Source organism: Cydia strobilella, chromosome 14, assembly GCF_947568885.1.
Source record: "Cydia strobilella chromosome 14, ilCydStro3.1, whole genome shotgun sequence".
NCBI lineage: Eukaryota > Metazoa > Arthropoda > Insecta > Lepidoptera > Tortricidae > Cydia > Cydia strobilella.
In genome coordinates, this window is record NC_086054.1 from 1,792,795 (window position 1) to 1,813,046 (window position 20,252).

The 20,252-nt window shown below is 36.9% G+C and overlaps 3 protein-coding genes across 3 annotated transcripts in view; 2 read left to right on the plus strand and 1 right to left on the minus strand.

The window, feature by feature from the left end:
* The window catches only part of LOC134747035 (endoplasmic reticulum-Golgi intermediate compartment protein 2), a 250,842-nt gene extending 239,781 nt beyond the window's left edge, over positions 1 to 11,061 (plus strand). The window contains exon 2 of the mRNA XM_063681591.1: positions 6,123 to 11,061. Coding sequence (XP_063537661.1) covers positions 6,151 to 7,308 — 1,158 coding nt within the window. The 5' untranslated portion in view covers positions 6,123 to 6,150 and the 3' untranslated portion in view covers positions 7,309 to 11,061. The remainder of the gene's footprint in view (positions 1 to 6,122) is intronic.
* Positions 418 to 5,467, minus strand: LOC134747372 (ragulator complex protein LAMTOR1). Its single transcript, XM_063681998.1, has 3 exons — positions 5,274 to 5,467; positions 4,197 to 4,336; positions 418 to 685 (listed from the first exon to the last, which is right to left on the minus strand). Exons 1-3 carry the CDS (start codon positions 5,379 to 5,381, stop codon positions 418 to 420), a joined length of 516 nt encoding a protein of 171 aa, XP_063538068.1. The 5' UTR covers positions 5,382 to 5,467.
* Positions 11,062 to 11,344: 283 nt separating the features above from the next.
* The window catches only part of LOC134747017 (uncharacterized), a 242,926-nt gene continuing 234,018 nt past the window's right edge, over positions 11,345 to 20,252 (plus strand). Inside the window, exon 1 of the mRNA XM_063681560.1 lies at positions 11,345 to 11,721. The gene's annotated coding sequence lies outside the window, so the exon portion shown is untranslated. The remainder of the gene's footprint in view (positions 11,722 to 20,252) is intronic.

The following is a 20,252-nucleotide window of genomic DNA, read 5'->3' on the forward strand; positions in this document are numbered from 1 at the left end:
GGGTCGAAATTTCCAAGTAATAACAATTTCCCAAAGGCTATATTAATAAAGGAAGGAAATATTTTCATATAAATTAATTTAATTTGTTCTTAGAGTACGAACTTGAGAGTAAAAAAAGAAGAAAAATAAGTTAAAAAAAAGTAAAAGAAGTAAAAAGAAGTAAAGTAGAAGTAGAAGAAGAGAGAGTAGTTGTTAAAAAATTGTTTTCCTAATTAGTTTTCACACTGCACCCACATTCGAGAATTTCTGTTTTGCCATATGGTTGACTGGTAGAGAATGCCTTGAGGCATGTACGAAAAACTGGACGTCAGTGGGAAACAGTTTTATACGGAGTTATATAGGTCAAATAATAGAACAGTTTTCGATTGTTGCATACTTAGCTATTTTGGAATTGTCTTTGTATTTCTCAGAAAGTGATTATTCTTGTAATCTTTTGAGAAATAAATATCTTAAACCTAAACCTAAACCTATGGTATCACTCACTAGGTCTTTATCGTCATTGCTAATAGGCGGTTTGGACAGCAGCAGGTTCCGCTCGGCCTGCGACACGTCCTGCAGCAGGCGCGCGCGCGGCGGCGGCGCGGCGGGCGCGGCGGCCACGCGCGCCGTGTACGCGCGCACGCGCTCCGAGTACGCGCCCGGCTCCAGCGCGTACGGCCCGAGCGCGCCCACGTCTATTACGTTACTGGAACGAACAATACATTATTAGTACATTGTGATACAAGTGTGCTAAGTTGTACACAAGAGGCGATATTGGCGCAATAAGAAAGCCGATGTGTGTAATGACCAATGCACGCGCGTTTCATACGACGTTTTTCAACACACTTGCGAGGAAAAAAAAGAAACTTTCATATTATTCAAATTTTAATTGTTAATACGGTTAGTAATCTGTCATACTGCCTGCCGCCCCTCGCCCCGGCCGATGACGGACCGGCCGGGGCGCGGCAGGCGGTCGGGGGGCGCCGGCGTCCGCAAGTCCGCGTGGTAAAATCTAGGTACTCGACCAATTTAAGAAGGCTCCACTTTCATACATATTATTAGCAATCAATTACCTTCTTAAGACAGTCGGATAATATAATGAAAAAGCACGAGTGTTGTAATATAAGTACTAAAAAAGCGCGCGTTTAATATCTTGGATTATGAGCCAAAATTGGTGGAATAAAAACGTCGTTTTGAGCAAGTGTGTTGAAAAGTAATTTTTAATACGGTTGCTCAAAAAGTGGTACTTTTTGTGGCTGCGTAGCGTGTGAGAAGCTCAATTTCTCGAACTAGTGCTTTTTACTTTTTAGTTCCAAACTATACTTTCGAAACGCAGTTAAAATTGAATTTAGCGCGGAGCAGGTACCAGGGCCTCATGAGTTATGAGGAGGTGTCGTTGACCAACCCGCGCCGGGCCCGCGGCGGCCGCGGCCGGGGCGCGCACGAGTATGAAGGTATCGCGGGCTGCGGCAGCTCGCGTATCTTAGCTGTATAGGTACTTTTGGTTTTGGTTTGGTTTGGTGGTTTGATTCTACTAATGATATATTAATTTATTATTTTTTCGCAATTGTATTAAAAAACGTCGTTTACAACACGTGTGAAATGTCTTTTTACCACTCGTACCGAGTCTTGCCACGAGCTGAAAGCGAGTACCTCGAGATACCTCGGTACTAGTAGTAAAAAGACATTCTTTTCACACTAGTTGTAAAATGTACTATTTTGCAACAGGTACATATAGTTTGTCAAAGGACTGTCTCATTTCAAACATAGACAGAGAGAATCATACTATCTTTGTCTTACACTAGTACTAGCACCCAAAAGAAAAGGATGAGTATAGTTTTTTTTGTTCTTACTTACTGACAATTTGGTTTGACCAACTATAATAAGGCTACTTAAAATTCAAGGGCCAAGGTTACAAAACGAGACGAAGTTGAGTTTTGTAAAAACGGGCCCGAGTATTTTAAAACCTAATTATGTACCGTTGCACACAATATTTTTTCTAAAACAGCGGCAAACACCTAAAATTATAAATAAAATCAAAGTAAATATTGGTTCGTAGATCTTTGCCTAGAAGTCAGAATAATAAAAAAACAACAGTTGCATAATATTGTATGAATATCCCTAAGAACACTGCTGTCAGGATCCTTAACACTGCGCCGGGGCCCGCCGCGCCGCGCTTCTTATGAAGTTGTTTTCGATCTAACTGGCAGTCATTTAATCTACAAATAAGAGTGCTGGAGTAGAAAAAATAAATAAAAATCCAACTTAAACAACATTGTACAACAATTAAATTTAAATTATATCTTTTTCGTGCGCCAAGTAGTAGATGATTACGCAGCCATTCGTCAAATCCTTAATTCGTCAAGTTAGCCATTCGTCAAATCCTTGATTCGTCAAGTTAGACATACGTAAAATCCTTGATTCGTCAAATTAGACATTCGTCAAATACTTGATTCGTCAAATTAGACATTCGTCAAATCCTTGATTCGTCAAATTTCTAACGATATAATTTGTCCTACATTTAGCTGACCTTAGTTTATAGTCTAACGTACGAAACCATGGTCCCACCGCACTGTTTCTTTTCAAAAACATTCCCTTCACATCTTAACTAGACGGAGCCCCGCTCCACGGGGCTCCTATTTCTGGGCAGTTTGCACTTCGGGCATCTGAAGCTACCTAACGAACCTAACCTACCTACCTACCTACGCTTTTTCCCCAAAGTGTAATGCTTTCACGGACGTCACACTAAATCAATGGGTAGGTAGGTTAGGTTCGTTAGGTTGGTTTAGATGCCCGAAGGCCAAACCGCCGAGAAATAGGAGCCCCGCGTAATAGCGGGGCTCCGTCGACTCAGGCCGGGTAAGAAGGAAATGTTCAATGGACAAGTATCTATTTTGGCAATTTAAGGATTTGACGGATGTCTAACTTGACGAATCAAGGATTTGACGAATGGCTGACTTGACGAATGGCTGCGAAATCATCTGAATGCACCTTAACTACAACGTATAAGTCAAAATATCTATAAAAACCCTTCTGTGGCAAAATATATTCTCATACCTATGTACTACAAACCTATCCCTACGTGATACCTTTCTTGTGGCAGTAAAAAAAAAGGTTTTGTATTGTTTGTATTAAATAAGCTACATTTTTAAGCGACTTCTAAAGGGGGCGAAATTTAATACGATAAAAACGTAATCAGGTAAATATTACGACTAACTCTTTATGTTAAGTCTAAAGGCCTTTGAAGTACATATTTTTAACTTAGGTCTTCAAGCATTTCTATTTAAAAACATTATTATCTAATATAAACATGCACACTGCAAACCACTAGTAAATTACTATATGCCTAAAGTTTCATAACAAATAATATTGTATCATTTTAGACCCTATCTCTACGTTTTGAGGTGCAATTTCGTCCAATACTACTGCTCCTACAGGAAATAATCTTATCTCCAATGGGCACATTGCCATTATGTGTATCATTAACGATATAAAAATGGTTAAATACGGAAACTGTTAAGCTGAATATGTTAAGCGATGATTATGGTTTCAATTAATCGTTAAATACTATGGTTAGTATTTAACGGTTAATTGAAACTATAATCAACCATAACAATTAGAGTTTTGAATGACTCACGGTTAGTTTCACTAGACTTATATTGACCGGGATATAGACTGTGATTACCTTTTGTATTATTTATGAGCTCCCGATATTTCGATGCAGTTACATGCATCATGTTCAGTTCACGGGTGACTGAAGATAGCGGGTGGGTGTCAAAGTTGTGTAGACAGCGCTCGGTCTACCCTCATTCTTGCGTGTCGGATGCGTTCGCTTTCAACGTTACCATCGGTTGCATTCACACTTGTTGGTCTGGTCGCGTTCACACTCATTGGTGTGGTGGTTCGTTGGTTGGTGTAACCATGGCAACGTGGTTCAAGGAAAAGTTACTAGAAATATTTGAACTATCCAGTATTGCATTGGGTATTTAACTGAAATTTTGACAATATTTAGACAATCTGTGCTATCTAGAAGGCCACCCAGACATCAAAACTTGACAAGATAAATGCAATTTTGATTTGTTAAAATAATTACAATAGAATGGGCGACCTTTTTATATGCCTTTGGGCGGCTAGAGGCTATAGTATAGCAAGTAACCCCTTTATTCATAAGACTTTACAGGCCTGATTTAGTTAAATTATGTTTAGGCTTTACTTACGTGGCAGTCTCATGTAGTATCCTGTTGAGAGCGCTCTGTTCGTCAGGCTTTCTCGGCGGCGCGGCCGGCGCTGGCGCCGGACTCTCTTGCGTCTGTTCACTCACTTCGAGCAGATGTGTCCGTTCGTTCACTGTGTTTTCCTGAAAATTATTAATGGAAAGATGAATATAGGTGGATTATATGTTCCTTCTTTTGTTTTTATTCTGTCGTAAAAACATGATAGGTATTTACGTAAAAATATAGATATCAATCTCAAGTGTTATCAATATTGATAGCAAGCAATTCCTAAATCATAATAACAAATGTGCCTTATCTTTGAAGTAAACAATATGCAACTATGAACTATGCAAATATGAAAATAAGCATTGAATAACAACATTAGGATCCGATTACCGCACAGCACATCATTTACTGACTATAACACATGTTTAAACCACACATATCAATGTATCTATTGTTCATGGAAAAACCTCTTGCATAATTGCTGTTTGCACATCATTGATGACAAATTTACAGCATTTGATGCTTTATTGCACTGAGATAAGGTTTCACATTGAACAGAGTAACTCATCCAAATAGTTTTAAAAACTGGCCACAAACAAGTTTTTCAGGAACAGCTGGCATTAATAAAAAATCACTATTCAGTATTAAAAAGTAAAATTAAAAAGGTTTATACTTCCGGAAACGACACGCAGTAGATCCATTTGGCCAGCCAACCATCACAGCTCATTGTGACAAAAAAATTTTTTTATTTTAAATTGTTTGTCAGCAATAAACACAAAGATAACATGCAACAGCATGCCACTGCGGTGCAAAACAATGACAGTCCATCCGCTTCCACGTTCAGCATAATCCAATGAACTACGCCGATAATAAGTCACTCAACTATTAATTAACGATAAAAACTGACACAGTTAACACTTGTGCCAATCGCGCAATCACTGCAAAAAATACCTAACGGATATTTTTGCTTTAAAAAAATGTTTATTAACACAGAATTTTTTCACGTTTTCACAACATTCTACGCACGTCTACACTGATTTAACACCCATTCTACTTCATACAAGCATTAAGTACCTGGGGGTCAGTCTCTTTATGGCATAAACTGTAACAGCAACCCATGACTGCGTTCTTCAGAGAGTCGAAGCATGAGTGCAGCAGAGAATCCTCTTCGTCCGACTGCATAAATATTTGTGCAACTAACTTTTGTGGTTAAAAATAGATAGGAAACTTCTATTTCGTAGCGGCGTTCAGTGGCTCACAATGACGGCACCATACCATGACAATCATGACATAAAACGTCAAAGTCAAACAAATCTAATGCTAATTAGAAGTATTTTTCTTTTTAAACAGAATAATAATTTGAAAGTCATGTTTATCATTGTATTCAGATGAATATTATCAACAGCAGTGTTGTCTACATTATGTAGTTATGAAATACACTTATTTTCTCAAATACGCGTTATCTACAGTTAAATAATGGTATGACTCACATGCTAAAGTTATTAAGCAGAAAAATACAATGATTTCGTTCGGAAAAATGTATAATGTTACGAAGTATGGTTACGAATGTTGCTTTTGTTCAAATGTATTCCGCTTCAAGCTTTTTAAAAATTAAGTATTTAACGTAAGTTTATCTCAGTAAAAAATTAAAGATTTGCAAATAAGAATAAACTGTTTTTATTATTAATGTTTATACAATGTGATGTTATTTGTTACAAATGCTAAAGTAATTTAAAAATTCAGTTAAATTCATAAACAAAGAAGAGAGCAAACTCCGTAAAGAGAAATCAATGTCACTTTGACACTTCAGGGAACTGTCGTGGAACTGTCAAACTTATAGAAAGAAAGCTTGTTGGAGTATTTCTTTCAAGTCAAGCTGTACCGGAAAATATTATTAAAATAAATTCCTCTTACTTAAGGCAGTTTTAACTAGAGTTGATATAACAAGAAGATGCTCAGATATAGAGGAAAGAAGAATGTTATAGACAAAGTGAAGGAATTCGATGCATTTCCCAAAGTTCCGGAGGAATACGTCGACAGCACTCCGGTCGGCGGAACGTTTTCCGTTATCACATTTTTTATTATACTGTGGTTAATTTATAGTGAAGTCACGTACTATTTGGATAGTAATTTAGTTTTTAAATTCTCACCTGACACTGAAATGGACGAGAAATTGAGGATAAACATTGACATAACGGTCGCAATGCCGTGTTCAAACATTGGCGCTGATATTTTGGACTCTACGTCGCAAAGCGTGTTCGGTTTCGGCGAATTGACTGAAGAAGACACGTGGTTCGAGCTTACACAAGAGCAGCAAGATGCATTCGAAGCAGTTAAGTACTTAAATTCATATTTAAGGGAGGAGTACCATTCAGTATGGCAATTATTGTGGAAAAAGGGCCATGGATCTGTTCGAGCTACTGTGCCAGCGAGGAAAACGAAGCCAAATAGAAGACCAGACGCATGCAGACTACACGGTATACTTACTTTGAACAAAGTAGCTGGCAATTTTCATGTAACTGCCGGTAAAAGTTTACACTTGCCCCGTGGCCATATTCACTTGAACATGCTGTTCGATGACACACCACAGAACTTCAGTCATAGAATACACAGATTCAGCTTCGGCAGTCCTGCGAATGGAATAATATACCCGCTGGAAGGTGACGAGAAAATTACTAATGACGAAAACATGTTGTATCAGTACTTTATTGAAGTCGTACCAACAGATGTAGATACAGCATTTGAATCAATCAAGACTTATCAGTACTCTGTTAAAGAGTTAAAAAGACCAATCAGTCATTCACAAGGCTCCCACGGAGTCCCAGGGATTTTCTTCAAATATGATATGGCGGCATTGAAAATTAATGTTTACCAAGAAAGAGAAAACTTCCTTCAGTTTATTTTAAGACTGTTCTCTATTATAGGGGGTATTTACATCATTGTAGGTTGCTTTAATGCTGTAGTATTAAAAGTACAAAATCTATTTATTAAGAAAGCAGCGCCGTCAGAGTTAAATCATGCTCCAACGTTTGAAAAAAGACCCGTTCAATTAAATCCGTTGCTAATGCAGACGGACCTGAATGTTCCTTTAGGGATAGTGAAGCAATGATAGCAAAATAATCTTAGGTGTAAGTTTATGTGCGAATTGAAATTTGTATATAAGAGATTCTTTTTGTCTAGTTAATGTAAAAGTGAGATGCAACATAACTTTTATTCTTAACACATTCACTGCCAACATTTTCATAGTGCTATGCTCGTAGCCGTTCCCAGCGTTTTCCCGCTTTATATAGGAAAGCGACTGAAGCCGTCGCCTGGCACTCAATGTGTTATTAAGTTTAAACGTCAAAGAATTAATGTCAATTCTTAAAGATTACAAAAATGAAGAAATTGATATATTAGGATATAAAGCTTAGAATAAATTTAAAAGTGGAAAAAGTGGAATATTAGGATATAGTCAACAAATTATGCATTTTTGAGTATTGACATCTTAAACCCTTTTTTTTTCGTTTGGCTTTTTGTGTTACTCTACTTCAGAGATTAAACCCTTAAACCTTTTCTTTTAAACCCTTTGAACGCCAAATACTTCAACTGATGCACGCTCAATATAAACCTACGAGCATTCTGACAATTCACGATGACGTGCTGCCACAGAATAATAAATAGTACTAGGTACAGAAGATTCACTCTCTAACAAAACGCGTCTATTACGACAGATATGGCCGCTAGGTGGCGCAAGCGCGAGCAGGCGTCCGTTCCGTAGCGGTGCGCGGCAACTACTATGGCTAGACACCAAATTTGGTGTGAGCCGCATGTACTTGTAGCGACGCGACGAAATCCCGGAGTGAGCCACTCCTGGCGCCACATACGCCAGTTGGCGTTCTAAGGGTTTAGCGAAGATTGTACATTGTACAACCAATTTTCGACATGTTTTAAAATAAAATCCATATTATTATATGGCAGCAGTTTGTTGTGATTTTGCATACCACTTTGTACTAGTGTTATCAAGGTATGCTTACGATTACTGAGTAATTGCTAAAACCATAAAATGATAAAAACCCATTTGTTTACATGTGAAAATTGTTATAAAACTAGATTCAGTGAAACTACTTTGCTTATTAGAGTTTTGAATGATTCACGGTTAGTTTCACTAGACTTATATTGACCGGGATATAGACCGTGATTACCTTTTGTATTATTTGTGAGCTCCCGATATTTCGACGCAGTTACATGCATCATGTTCACGGGTGACATACAAAATAATACAAAAGGTAATTACGGTCTATATCCCGGTCAATATAAGTCTACTTTGCTTATATTAATAAGTTTGTATGAATTTTTTATCATATTATGTAGTAAAAAAAACACATTTTAGGCGCCATTCATTTATTACGTAAGACGATTTTTGCCAGATGTTCACCCCCACCCCTATGTAAGAAAAAATAAGAATAGGCCGACCCCCAACATCCTGTTTAATATTTATTACTTAAGAATCTGAAGGAAAAATTATTACACATCGAGTTAATTTTTAATTAAATTTTCAAAAAAACTATTTTAGGAACTTTTACTTTGTACCTGCAAAAGTACAAAAAAGTTTTTTTTGGCAATAATCAACTGGGTTTATTTTCTCGCACGGATGCACGCGCTTTTTCGAAGTATAATCTTTACTTGCGCATTTTTGTGATCTTACGTAAGAACTATCAAGACATCTCACCCCCTGTAAGAAAAAATAAGATACGGTCGACCCCCCTTCCCTCCTAAATTGTCTTACTTATAAATGAATGGCGCCTTACCTATTAAGTTCTATAACAGTTACTAATAAGATCATACTCGTATGTCCAAACATTACAAACAAAATGGAGTATTATTAATTATTACCTAAGCGAACAACTCGCGAACGCAAAGCGGCGCGGCGCGGCGGGCCCAGAGATCGCCCACGTCGCTTCGCGTTCGCGTGTTGTTCGCCTACGTAGTACGCTGCGTAAGTAATGCGCCTAGGTATTTAAATTTAATATGAATTTATTGCTTTTATCTATGTTAATGATTGGTCAAGCTTATTAGCAACAATGACTTCCAGGTTTTGTAAAATGTTGTTTACTATCCTCATGCCGCCCAATGTACATTATGATGTACATTCCGTTTCAATGCAATTTCAACGTTCATATAAAAACAAAGTAGCATTTCTTTTGTCTCAAAATTTTCGAACAAATGAAATTCAACCCAATTAAAAATTACGATGTACATTCCATTTCAATGGAATTTCAACGTTCATATAAAAAAACAAAGTAGCATTTCTTTTGTCTCAAAATTTTCGAACAAATGAAATTCAACCCAATTAAAAATTACGATGTACATTCCATTTCAATGGAATTTCAACGTTCATATAAAAAACAAAGTAGCATTTCTTTTGTCTCAAAATTTTCGAACAAATGAAATTCAACCCAATTAAAAATTACGATGTACATTCCATTTCAATGGAATTTCAACGTTTATATAAAAAAACAAAGTAGCATTTCTTTTGTCTCAAAATTTTCGAACAAATGAAATTCAACCCAATTAAAAATTACGATGTACATTCCATTTCAATGGAATTTCAACGTTTATATATAAAAACAAAGTAGCATTTCTTTTGTCTCAAAATTTTCGAACAAATGAAATTCAACCTAATTAAAAATTACGATGTACTTACATTCCATTTCAATGGAATTTCAACGTTCATATAAAAAAACAAAGTAGCATTTCTTTTGTCTCAAAATTTTCGAACAAATGAAATTCAACCCAATTAAAAATTACGATGTACATTCCATTTCAATGGAATTTCAACGTTCATATAAAAAACAAAGTAGCATTTCTTTTGTCTCAAAATTTTCGAACAAATGAAATTCAACCCAATTAAAAATTACGATGTACATTCCATTTCAATGGAATTTCAACGTTTATATATAAAAACAAAGTAGCATTTCTTTTGTCTCAAAATTTTCGAACAAATGAAATTCAACCCAATTAAAAATTACGATGTACATTCCATTTCAATGGAATTTCAACGTTTATATATAAAAACAAAGTAGCATTTCTTTTGTCTCAAAATTTTCGAACAAATGAAATTCAACCCAATTAAAAATTACGATGTACATTCCATTTCAATGGAATTTCAACGTTTATATAAAAAAACAAAGAAGCATTTCTTTTGTCTCAAAATTTTCGAACAAATGAAATTCAACCCAATTAAAAATTACGATGTACATTCCATTTCAATGGAATTTCAACGTTTATATATAAAAACAAAGTAGCATTTCTTTTGTCTCAAAATTTTCGAACAAATGAAATTCAACCCAATTAAAAATTACGATGTACTTACATTCCATTTCAATGGAATTTCAACGTTCATATAAAAAACAAAGTAGCATTTCTTTTGTCTCAAAATTTTCGAACAAATGAAATTCAACCCAATTAAGAATACAACTAGATTCAAATTTCTCTAGCAATAATTTTGTATGGTGGGCGGCACGAGGCTATAGATAGGTACCTTAGCCTTAGTTAACAAATCAAAAGATCTGAGGGCCTACCGCGAAAACCGAAATTCGCAAATTGCGGTAATCTTTCTCTTACTCCAATGAAGGTGTAATTAGAGTGACAGAGAAAGATGCCGGCAATTTGCGAACTTCGATTTTCACGTTTGTAGCCCTGCAGATTTAGATACGAAGTTAAGTAAAATAGGTAAATTTTTGTAATTCCATTTTTCATATTTATGTACATATTTTATTACGACCTTGCTTATTGCTTTGCATTGTTTAAATATATGAACAGGTGACTAAATGTTACCAGTTTTATCAATATAAATGTCCCCATTAAAATTTGGGCCACCGTACCTTACTTTACTTATTTTACAAACCATGACCTCAAAGCTGTTAAGGAAAATGCATTCCCAATTCCCAAGGCCGTACAGTGTTTAAAAACACCACGAGCTTTTTAAACACCTACAATAGGGCCAAAGTTTAAACTTCCCCTTAAATTTCGCGCGAGGGGAGAGAAGGGCATTTTGTAAACGGTCCCGACCGTTCGTCTCTGTCTTCTCCGCATGCTCCGTGCCGTTCTGTCTCTTGCGCACGCTCGCGCCGCGCCGGCCGCCGCTCTCGCCTCGGCCAACCACTGAAACCACTCGCGCGGCGGCTTCGCCCCACAACGGACGCTCGGCTACGTTCGAAACAAGAAATCTGCAACCGAAAAAGTTTTACAACTTTCAGTATCGGTTGCCCCGGCCCTTTATGACACAAAACTCGTCCCAAACGTCAAAAACAGTGCAGTGAATACAGTGGAAAGTCTAAAGTGTTGTGTGAGTGAAGTTAACTTTTTTTGCGATCACATTTTACCGTTTCAATTGAACGTTACTGTTTCGTTCGATTAAAAAGCGCGTTAAAGTCGCGTTCATCGCAAGAGGGCCGTATATGGTAAAGTTTATTCTCGGAGGTGAAAGTAGACCTTTGTTAAGTGCATAAGGACGCAGAGCAGCTCTGCATTTCGCGAGGTGAGTGGCGTTTTGGTTATTTTGCTTTAAATTTACAGTTAACTTTATCTGCGATGTTTTTATTGTTACGTTCCAATACCTACATATGTACCGTTGTTTGGCTCTGGTATCGACATGTAAATAAGCAAACACGTATGAAGTGCTGACATTGTGTGCATCGTTTATTTAGTAGATAGCTGTTTAATAAACCACACGCGTACGAAGATAAAAGTCTTACAACTCAATTCAGAAGCGCCACGTTAAACGTGTGCGTTCGCAAATTTAAAACATTTCGTGCTGCGAATGCACTTTCCATTCGCAGCATTCCGCGTCGTTACATTTTAAAATGTGGAACGTGAATGAACTAGTGTTCTATTTTCGAAATGTTTTCGTTCAAAAACCGTATCGTTAACGACGGTAACAGCTGAACGTTTGAAACTATGGTGCCATTCATGCCATGCACCGGCGACTGTAGGTCAGTGCCCTGTACCCTACCTGTTGACTCCCTGCCAAGCCGGTTTGCCCACTGCCGGCGGTCAAACTGAAAAATATGTCAGGTTTCTGAACTGACATTGACTAATAAATGGTTTGTTTTTGTAAGCATGTCTGCTCGGAATACTTCGCATTATATCAGCGAGCCGAAGCTGAAAGATTACCAAGACGGGCGTCAAAAGTCGTTAGGTTGTTTTGGTTTCAAGAAATGATTTATCATGGACATTAAAACATCGTAAACATTCCTTAGATAATTGAAAAAGGTAGTTTTTTTCGGGAAGTGCCCTTCGCAAAAACGGATGTGGCTGTCAAGAAGATGATTTAAGCCCTATTCAAAAAAAAAAATAGGGAAACCCCGGCCATAGATGACAAATTGCGAGACCATAGATAATAGCCCCGAAACGTTTTACGACGGTTATCTACGGAGCACAATGGAGGAGAAATGTACCATTGCTATTCATAGCTTAGTTTAACATTTTGTTACAACCATAACAGTCATGAAAGCGTCACTAACACAAGTTATGTTAATTTCGTTATAATGAACGCTTAATTGTTTTTTAATAGCAGTTTATTGACTTCCTCAGTTACTTTTCTAATCACTGAAAGTGTCTTTAAGTCTGTTGTCGAAATAACCAACCTATTTAATTGACAACCATTACTTTAAACTAGTTTTTAGAACGAATGATTGATGTCTTCACCTCACTTGGTTTCAAAAACCGACCAAGTGCAAGTCGGAATCGCGCACGAAGGGTTCCGTACCATTACGCAAAAACCGGCAAAAAAGAATCACGGTTGTTGTATGGGAGCCCCAATTAAGTATTTATTTTATTCTGTTTTAAATATTTGTTGTTATAGCGGCAACAGAAATACATCATCTGTGAAAATTTTAACTATCACGGTTCATGGGATACAGCCTGGTGACACTGGTGACAGACAGACGGACAGTGGAGTCTTATTAATGGGTCCCGTTTTTACCCTTTGAGTACGGAACCCTAAAAAACGTGCATTCTATTTAAGACCGAAATAGATAAAAACCTTCCTGAACCAACAATTTTTTGTTCGACCTTGAACAACTCTAAAAGACGGAATGTTTGATCATCGACAACTTTTGAACACACCTCATTCCAAAGTTACCTCCGCGTCCGTGGCTTAAAAGGTATCCTATCCAGGTCCATAATTTACTTAGAAAAAAAAGTTTGAAAGCGCTATCTTAGTGTTTAGTTCAGTGTAGTTATCGTGAGCAAAATGCTTGTTCCTATTGAGGGCTACCGTTTTTGTCACGGAGTAGGATGGAGATGGCAAGTGGGCGTTCCCGTCTATCCGACAGTTAGTAGCGACCGACTCACTTTATGCACAGACTATGCTCAGTTGTTGTGTAAACTTCATGCTCGAATGACATTCACGTCGTACGTACGCTCGTCTAACAAAAATTGATAATTAAATTTAAAATGCCGTATTGTGCAGTATTAAGCTGCAGAAATCACAGCGGTTTAAAAAATCTTTCACGTGGAGGTATTTCCTATCACCGGTGGTTATTTATTTAAATATAATCCGATAAATACGAAAAATCTGTTTCTATTGCATTATTTACGAATGTTCGTTAAGTAAATCTATATTTTATCAGTTAGAACTTAGAGTTCACAATCCTTTGTCACTATTCTTTACGTTTATCTGGAATATTCGCTATCCTAAATGTCAAATAACTTCGCTACTCAGATGCTGCGCAATGTCGATATTTATATCGATAAAGTTAAAGTTACGATATTTCAAGTTTGATGTTTGGTAGTTCGGTAATAAATTATTATTTTAGACACGTTTCTAATTATTATTTGGGATAATCAATGTCTTAGTAAATATGGCAGCTCTGGTCATCAAGCACTAAGTTAAGTCGGGGTCATTTCATGGCAACCTTTCAAACCTTCGTATTCCTTTACATACGTTTTTGTTTTTTACACCCATCATATTTTCATCGTTAATATAATTAGACTAGGTACTTAATGCACTTATGCGTACAATGCATGCAATGTGCCATGAATAAACGTTTTATATTTTCTATTTCTTTATTATTAATTATTGTAGGTTACCACAAGATGCCGATATTAAAAATAAATGGATCAATGCTACTGGGCAAGAAAATTAGTTTCCGCAAAAATATAGCACCATTTGCTAGGAGCATTTCTTAGAGAAAGATTTCTGGGGATAAAATTGCCATACATCTCATCTAGCGTCCACACGCCTAAAACTTAGTTACTAATTTAGTAATTATTAGTGACATTCGGGCTCACTTAATTAATAAAAAGTGTTCCGTACCACGCAAACTAGCGTCAAATATTGAAATTTTGCCGCTCCCCTTCCTGATTTGATAGGTCACAATCTTACAATCAAATCAAGTGGGATCGATGAGCCAGTTTCATGTATGCTTTCACACCATACAATTAATTTGACAATTTAATCAGGTTGTCCCGTCTAGATTGGCCTTAAATGCTGCTACAAGTAAATATATTGTTAAAGACGAATACTTACCTATGTAAGTAATTGCAGATTTGTGATCACAAAATAACAGCAATACCGAGTTAATAGACCTTTAAAGAACTATGATTTTATCTGTTTGACTTTAAGATATATTTAATGTTCATATTAACAACCTAGTTGGTCAATTAATAAGAAACAAATTTCTAGTTAGATATTTGTTGTACTGTACTATTTTTCATACAATCACGATTATCACTACCTATATTATAATCATAAATAAAGTATCATCTAAATGTGTTAAAACATACGGTAATGAAATATCAATACCTAACTGAACACACAAATATCGATAAAACACACCGATTACACTGTCCCCTCCCTATATCGTCGAATGGAAAGAAGTTCCAACGGTTAGCTACTCGCAGGCGTGTAGAGGTCTCGAAAACACCAGTGTAACGTGACCGTGAGATCCGTAACAAACCATGCGTAATTAGACCTTACTTATACTGGTTTTTTAGCCCTTTTCTCGCCTGTAATAAGTAAGTGATTTTAAAATTATATAACATAACGCCATCTGGTGTTGAGTAGTTGTATTAGGTGAACGTTGAGCGAGCTTTTGTGAGATGAATGAGATAATGAAAGAGTCGTATGTCATATAGCTTTGACATTATATTTTAAACCGTCACTCATGTAGCCTACAGTTGATATTCGTTCGAGAAATGTCCACCAGTAATAACTTTTTGGTATGGAAAGTTGCTACGAATCAGAGCAATTTTGTAAGTGTGTGACGTATTTTAACGTGGCTATGAATGTGTGAGTTTAGCGACACTGGTTTTCATACTAAATAGGAGTCATTTCACATCCACTAGTTTATTAATTCGTGGTTTTTGTGCTCACCAGTTGGCGCCACTGTAGATGTAGGTCCAGAAAAACAGATTTTAAAATTCTTCTATGCTTATTTTTATAAAATCAATACGTTCTAATATACACAAAGGTATTTTAACGTCTAAATGTTTCATTTTTGTGGTTTGTGCATTTTTTCAACCTGTTTAATTTTGCATATATTTCAGTTGGCACTTTTTTTAAACCACTAACATTTATTGAGCTATGTCTATTGTTTACCATGATTAATCAAAGATGGACAAAGATTTACCACAATTATGAATAAAGAGTAAAAATTCCCGATAAAAAAGCTTGAAACCCCCCAAACTTCTATGCATTTGACATTTTGAAAGACCTCCATCTACACTAGCGCCCCTAGCGGCGAAATAAAACGCGGTAGCCCTCTTTGCTCGAGATGGTTTCCCCTAGGGACGACGAACTTGCTAAGTGATGTACAACACACCAAGGGATGTGGTACATTTCGTTTTTATTATTCAGACCATTGACCATTGTATGTTTCTTTCTGAAACAGTGTTATTTTCGGGGTTTCAAAAGCTTTGTACGCCTCAGGAGAATCGTTTGGAACTTTCTTTTATTTATTACTAGCTTTTGCCTGCAACTTCGTCTGCGTGGAGGTAATTTGGGTAGCTTATTTTTTATCCAATCTGCTTTTTATCGATTTCCCATACAAACTTAAAGGATGATTTCTGGGATAAAAACTACCTTATGTCCTTCCCCGGGACTCAAACTACCTTTATACCAGATTTTAACTAAATCGGTTAAGCTGTTTAAGCGTGAAGAGGTAACAGTCTAACAGACAGAAAGACACAATTTCATGAATTAAATCAAGAAAAAGGTGTCTATCCTGTGAACATAATAAAAGTTAACGATTTGGGTACATTTTACTAAGCCTTCAGCATACAATTTTTGGGTTGTTTTGAAATAAAGGACCAGTAAGAAAATCACTAAAAAGTTTTTGACTGCATCTTATTAAAGACGAATCGTGATTTTCTGACTAACTTTGGTTTGGCCAAAGTTAATGTTAAAGTTAGTGTTTGCATTAACATATCTCAATCGTTGTCTTACAAGATGTATGTGTCTACTTGAGAAATTTCGAGTGCCGCAATAACTCCGGATAACCTAGGCGTGAAAGAAAACGCTGGTTTGATTCCTGCCCGGGGCACAACTCTTGATCACTTTTTATTTCATATACGTAAACTATTTCATTTTATATCCACACAAACCCGATCTCGCTATCCTTGTTCTATTTTCGAACCTGTCTAAGTCTCGCTCGGTCTGTCGCGACAGCAGGATTTAGCTCTTCTACAAAATTCAAAAGCACTTCCTTCACTACACTTGCTATTTCTAAGTTTAGTTTAAGCTTGGTGTTCAATCCTGATTTAGTATTTGGTTTAATTTTAAAACCCTTTCTAAACTTAGTTTTTCTCATTAAACTTATATACCCGTTCACCTGTGAACAAATTGCACGTAACTGCGTCGAAATATCGGGAGCTCAAAAACAATATAAAAGGCACGGTCTTTATCCCGGTCAATATAAGTCTAGTGAAACTAACCGTGAATCATTCAAAACTCTTAAACTTATATAGATATCTCAAGTCGATCGACAGTGAGACAAGACCAATGTGGTATGTGGTTCTTTGGGATTGTTTCTTTCTTTTCTTAGGTAAACTCTTACCACGCTATCTTGCACAAACTTGGCAGTATGAAAGCATACATATCCCTATAAACTCTATACTTGACGTATCATTTGGCATGAAAACTTAACGTTGTCCGACTCCAGCTACTAATTAGTAATTAGGCACATAGGTACATTATCTCACAAATCGATATGTTCTATCAGCCGTAAAAGTGCATGGTGACTTTATTAATGAATTCATTCGTAATTTCTCTATGCGATCTCGCAGCTCACTGTACTTATGTGAGTCATGTTGGCAGATTGGGCTTGGTCTTGCTAGAATAATTCAATAATTACTGCCTAGGCGACACAAGTGTACAGTTGAAAATGTGTCGTGGTCATGAAATGATCCGTTTTCCACATCAAGAAAAAGTCCAACCGAACCTCCAACCATCCTGAAATGATCAATTCTGAAATGGAATTTCATGAAATGATTACAATCTACGATCTGGCCACGCCAAAATATTTGAAATCCATACATCATTTTGGCATCTATTGTTAGCGCATGTGTTTTAGTTTTAGTAAAGGTATTCTTTCCCTCAAGTTTCACGGCGTTTAATTTCATCCACAAGTATACTATACACATCCGTTAGCAAAATGGATGTTTTTTAACCACCGTTTTTAGTTTTTCAACAACGCTAGTTCAGGGCATTGACATGTTTAAAACAGGATGCGGAGTGTTGGGGGTTTAGTAATCCGATAGTCACTTGTCGGTTGATCGATAGCTTGGTTTCTACACTATTTAAAAAAAATGAAACGTGTGTGACGACGTGACGGTTCTAAAATCGTATAATTTATGGAGTATCTGTTGTTTTACCGGGTGGGTATTTATTTTAGGAACTGTGGAAGATTAGGAAAACAGTTTTTGTTTGCGGCATCTAGAATTAAACAGTACCTACTTCTTTTCTTTTAACTGACACACCCAAACGTTTTAAGAATATGGTTGCTTTAGGTCTACCAAAGGTCTACCACTTATTTCATCTCAGATTGTTGGTAAAGAAGATTTTCAGCGATTTTCTAGTAGAATGTAGCTGAGTTTTAAACTAAAATTCTTATATTGAATAAAATTATTTATATGTACATTAAGGTTTTGCTCGACGTTGCTTGATACAAGATATTACGAAGACCAAAACGGAAACGACGAGAAGTATATCACCAACGCTCTCCTTCGACGACATAACCTACCTTCCAATATATTGACTTTAGGCTGCATTGCCGGCTGATTTTATCTATCATATCCTTTTCCCATCCCAGAGCATGTCACTTCCCACAAAATTTCGTCCCCTGTTATGCCGGCTGGTCCGTAGCAGGCATGTTCCTGGCTTCGTGAGGCGCATTCTTGTCTTGTCTTCTTGTCTAAAGTTTTGCTTTCTCAACATACTTAATACTAATCAGCTTAATGCCGTCAAGCCTTCACCCAGTTTATTCGTCTGTCAGCTGAAACCAGGGACCGGCCCGCTATCCCTTATCGGGGTTTTATAAGGGTATTGCATAAGGCTTAACTCACCATACCCTTTGCCAGACGAAACCCTTTGTTTTGGTTTTAAAAACCCTTATATAAAGCTACCACATTTGAGTAATCGGTAGCCCAAATACCCTTACAAAACCCTTATCATCCGCTCACCAACACCTTGCATATTGCTTATAAGGGTTAGCCTTATAAAGGGCTTCCCTTTTAGCATATAAGCATGCTAATTTAAGTCGTCTACCTTGTTCATAAAGCACACATTACTTCGAATCCGAGCGATCGTCGGCGGCGACGGCGGCGTTCTTTGACTAGGCACGTATTTTCTTTCCTTTTCATACACTACCGTAGATATATACCAATCCTGTCTCTTTCACGCAAAGGGAAACCTTTATAAAAAGCGCTTAAAGATAAGGGTAACCCTTATTAAGAGCTAGCCTTATTTTTGGTTAGCTTTTCGGGAAGGGTTAGTCAAAGGTAAGGGTATGAATAGGCTTGCAGTTCAAAAGGGAAAGTCTTTCAATGTGTTAGCCGTGTTTAAGTGTCGCCCATTGAAAGGGTTTTATCGCGGAAAGGGTTGTCCGGTCCCTGGCTGAAACCCATAATAACGTCTTAACAACCACATCAGTTAAACGGTAGAGATATAACTGTAAAATTCAGGTGTAACAACACTATCAGAACAATTTCACGCAATGTCGGAAAACTCCAACAGGTGTTCCATAAGAAACACGCACAATGACAGACGTCACAACAGCGGAATGTCTATCAAACCTTAACTAACCAGAGGTGTACCTTATGTCTTTATATTAAGGTTTACAATCGTCAGTTAACATTCTGGATGATAGCACTGACAGCAACACTCTTAATTGATCGTAGATGTGCTTTATGTCTTTGTATTACGGTCGGTTATTAATAGTCAGTTAACTGTGGACGATGAAATGTGACATATGAGATAGTGGAGTATTATTCTTCCATTGTTTTGTATCGTATCCGGTAAATTGTAAATGCTTTGGATTATGATGGAATTGCTTTGTTTGGGTGTTTAATTGATCTTCTGGTATTAGTTATGAGCGATATAGAAGTCACAGAACATAGGGTCCGGAGATCAAGAGATTATAACGAACGAAGAGGTATTACGTAGAGTGAAAGAGAAGAGGATGATACTGAACACCATCAACAGACGGGTAAAAATGATTGGACATTTGATACGGCGCGACAACTTTTTTAAGACCATAGAAGGCAAGATAAAAGGAAAGAGAGGCAGAGGCAGACCAAGACAGCTACGTAGACCAAATAAAAGAAAAAGCTGGTGTCGTGTCGTATCAAGAGGTCAAGGATATGGCATACGAGAGGGAGAAATGGAAAATACTCCACCGACAAGAGGATACCTCTTAAATTGAAGCAGAAGAAGAAATGATATGATATGATATGAAAGGGATTATAATAGGAACATATATCCTAGGCCATAGAAAAATAAAATAAGTAAGCTTATATTGCTCGCTTCATACATCAATTTCCTTATTTAATAAATAATATAAGTTGTAT

Excerpts from the sequence above, each read along its gene's own strand:
- LOC134747372 (XM_063681998.1), bottom strand. The coding sequence starts at position 5,381 with ATGCAGTCGGACGAAGAGGATTCTCTGCTGCACTCATGCTTCGACTCT. Across the intron at positions 4,337-5,273 it reads ATAAAGAGACTGACCCCCAG|GAAAACACAGTGAACGAACG; the intron begins GTACTTAATGCT and ends AATAATTTTCAG. Across the intron at positions 686-4,196 it reads ATACTACATGAGACTGCCAC|TAACGTAATAGACGTGGGCG; the intron begins GTAAGTAAAGCC and ends TGTTCGTTCCAG.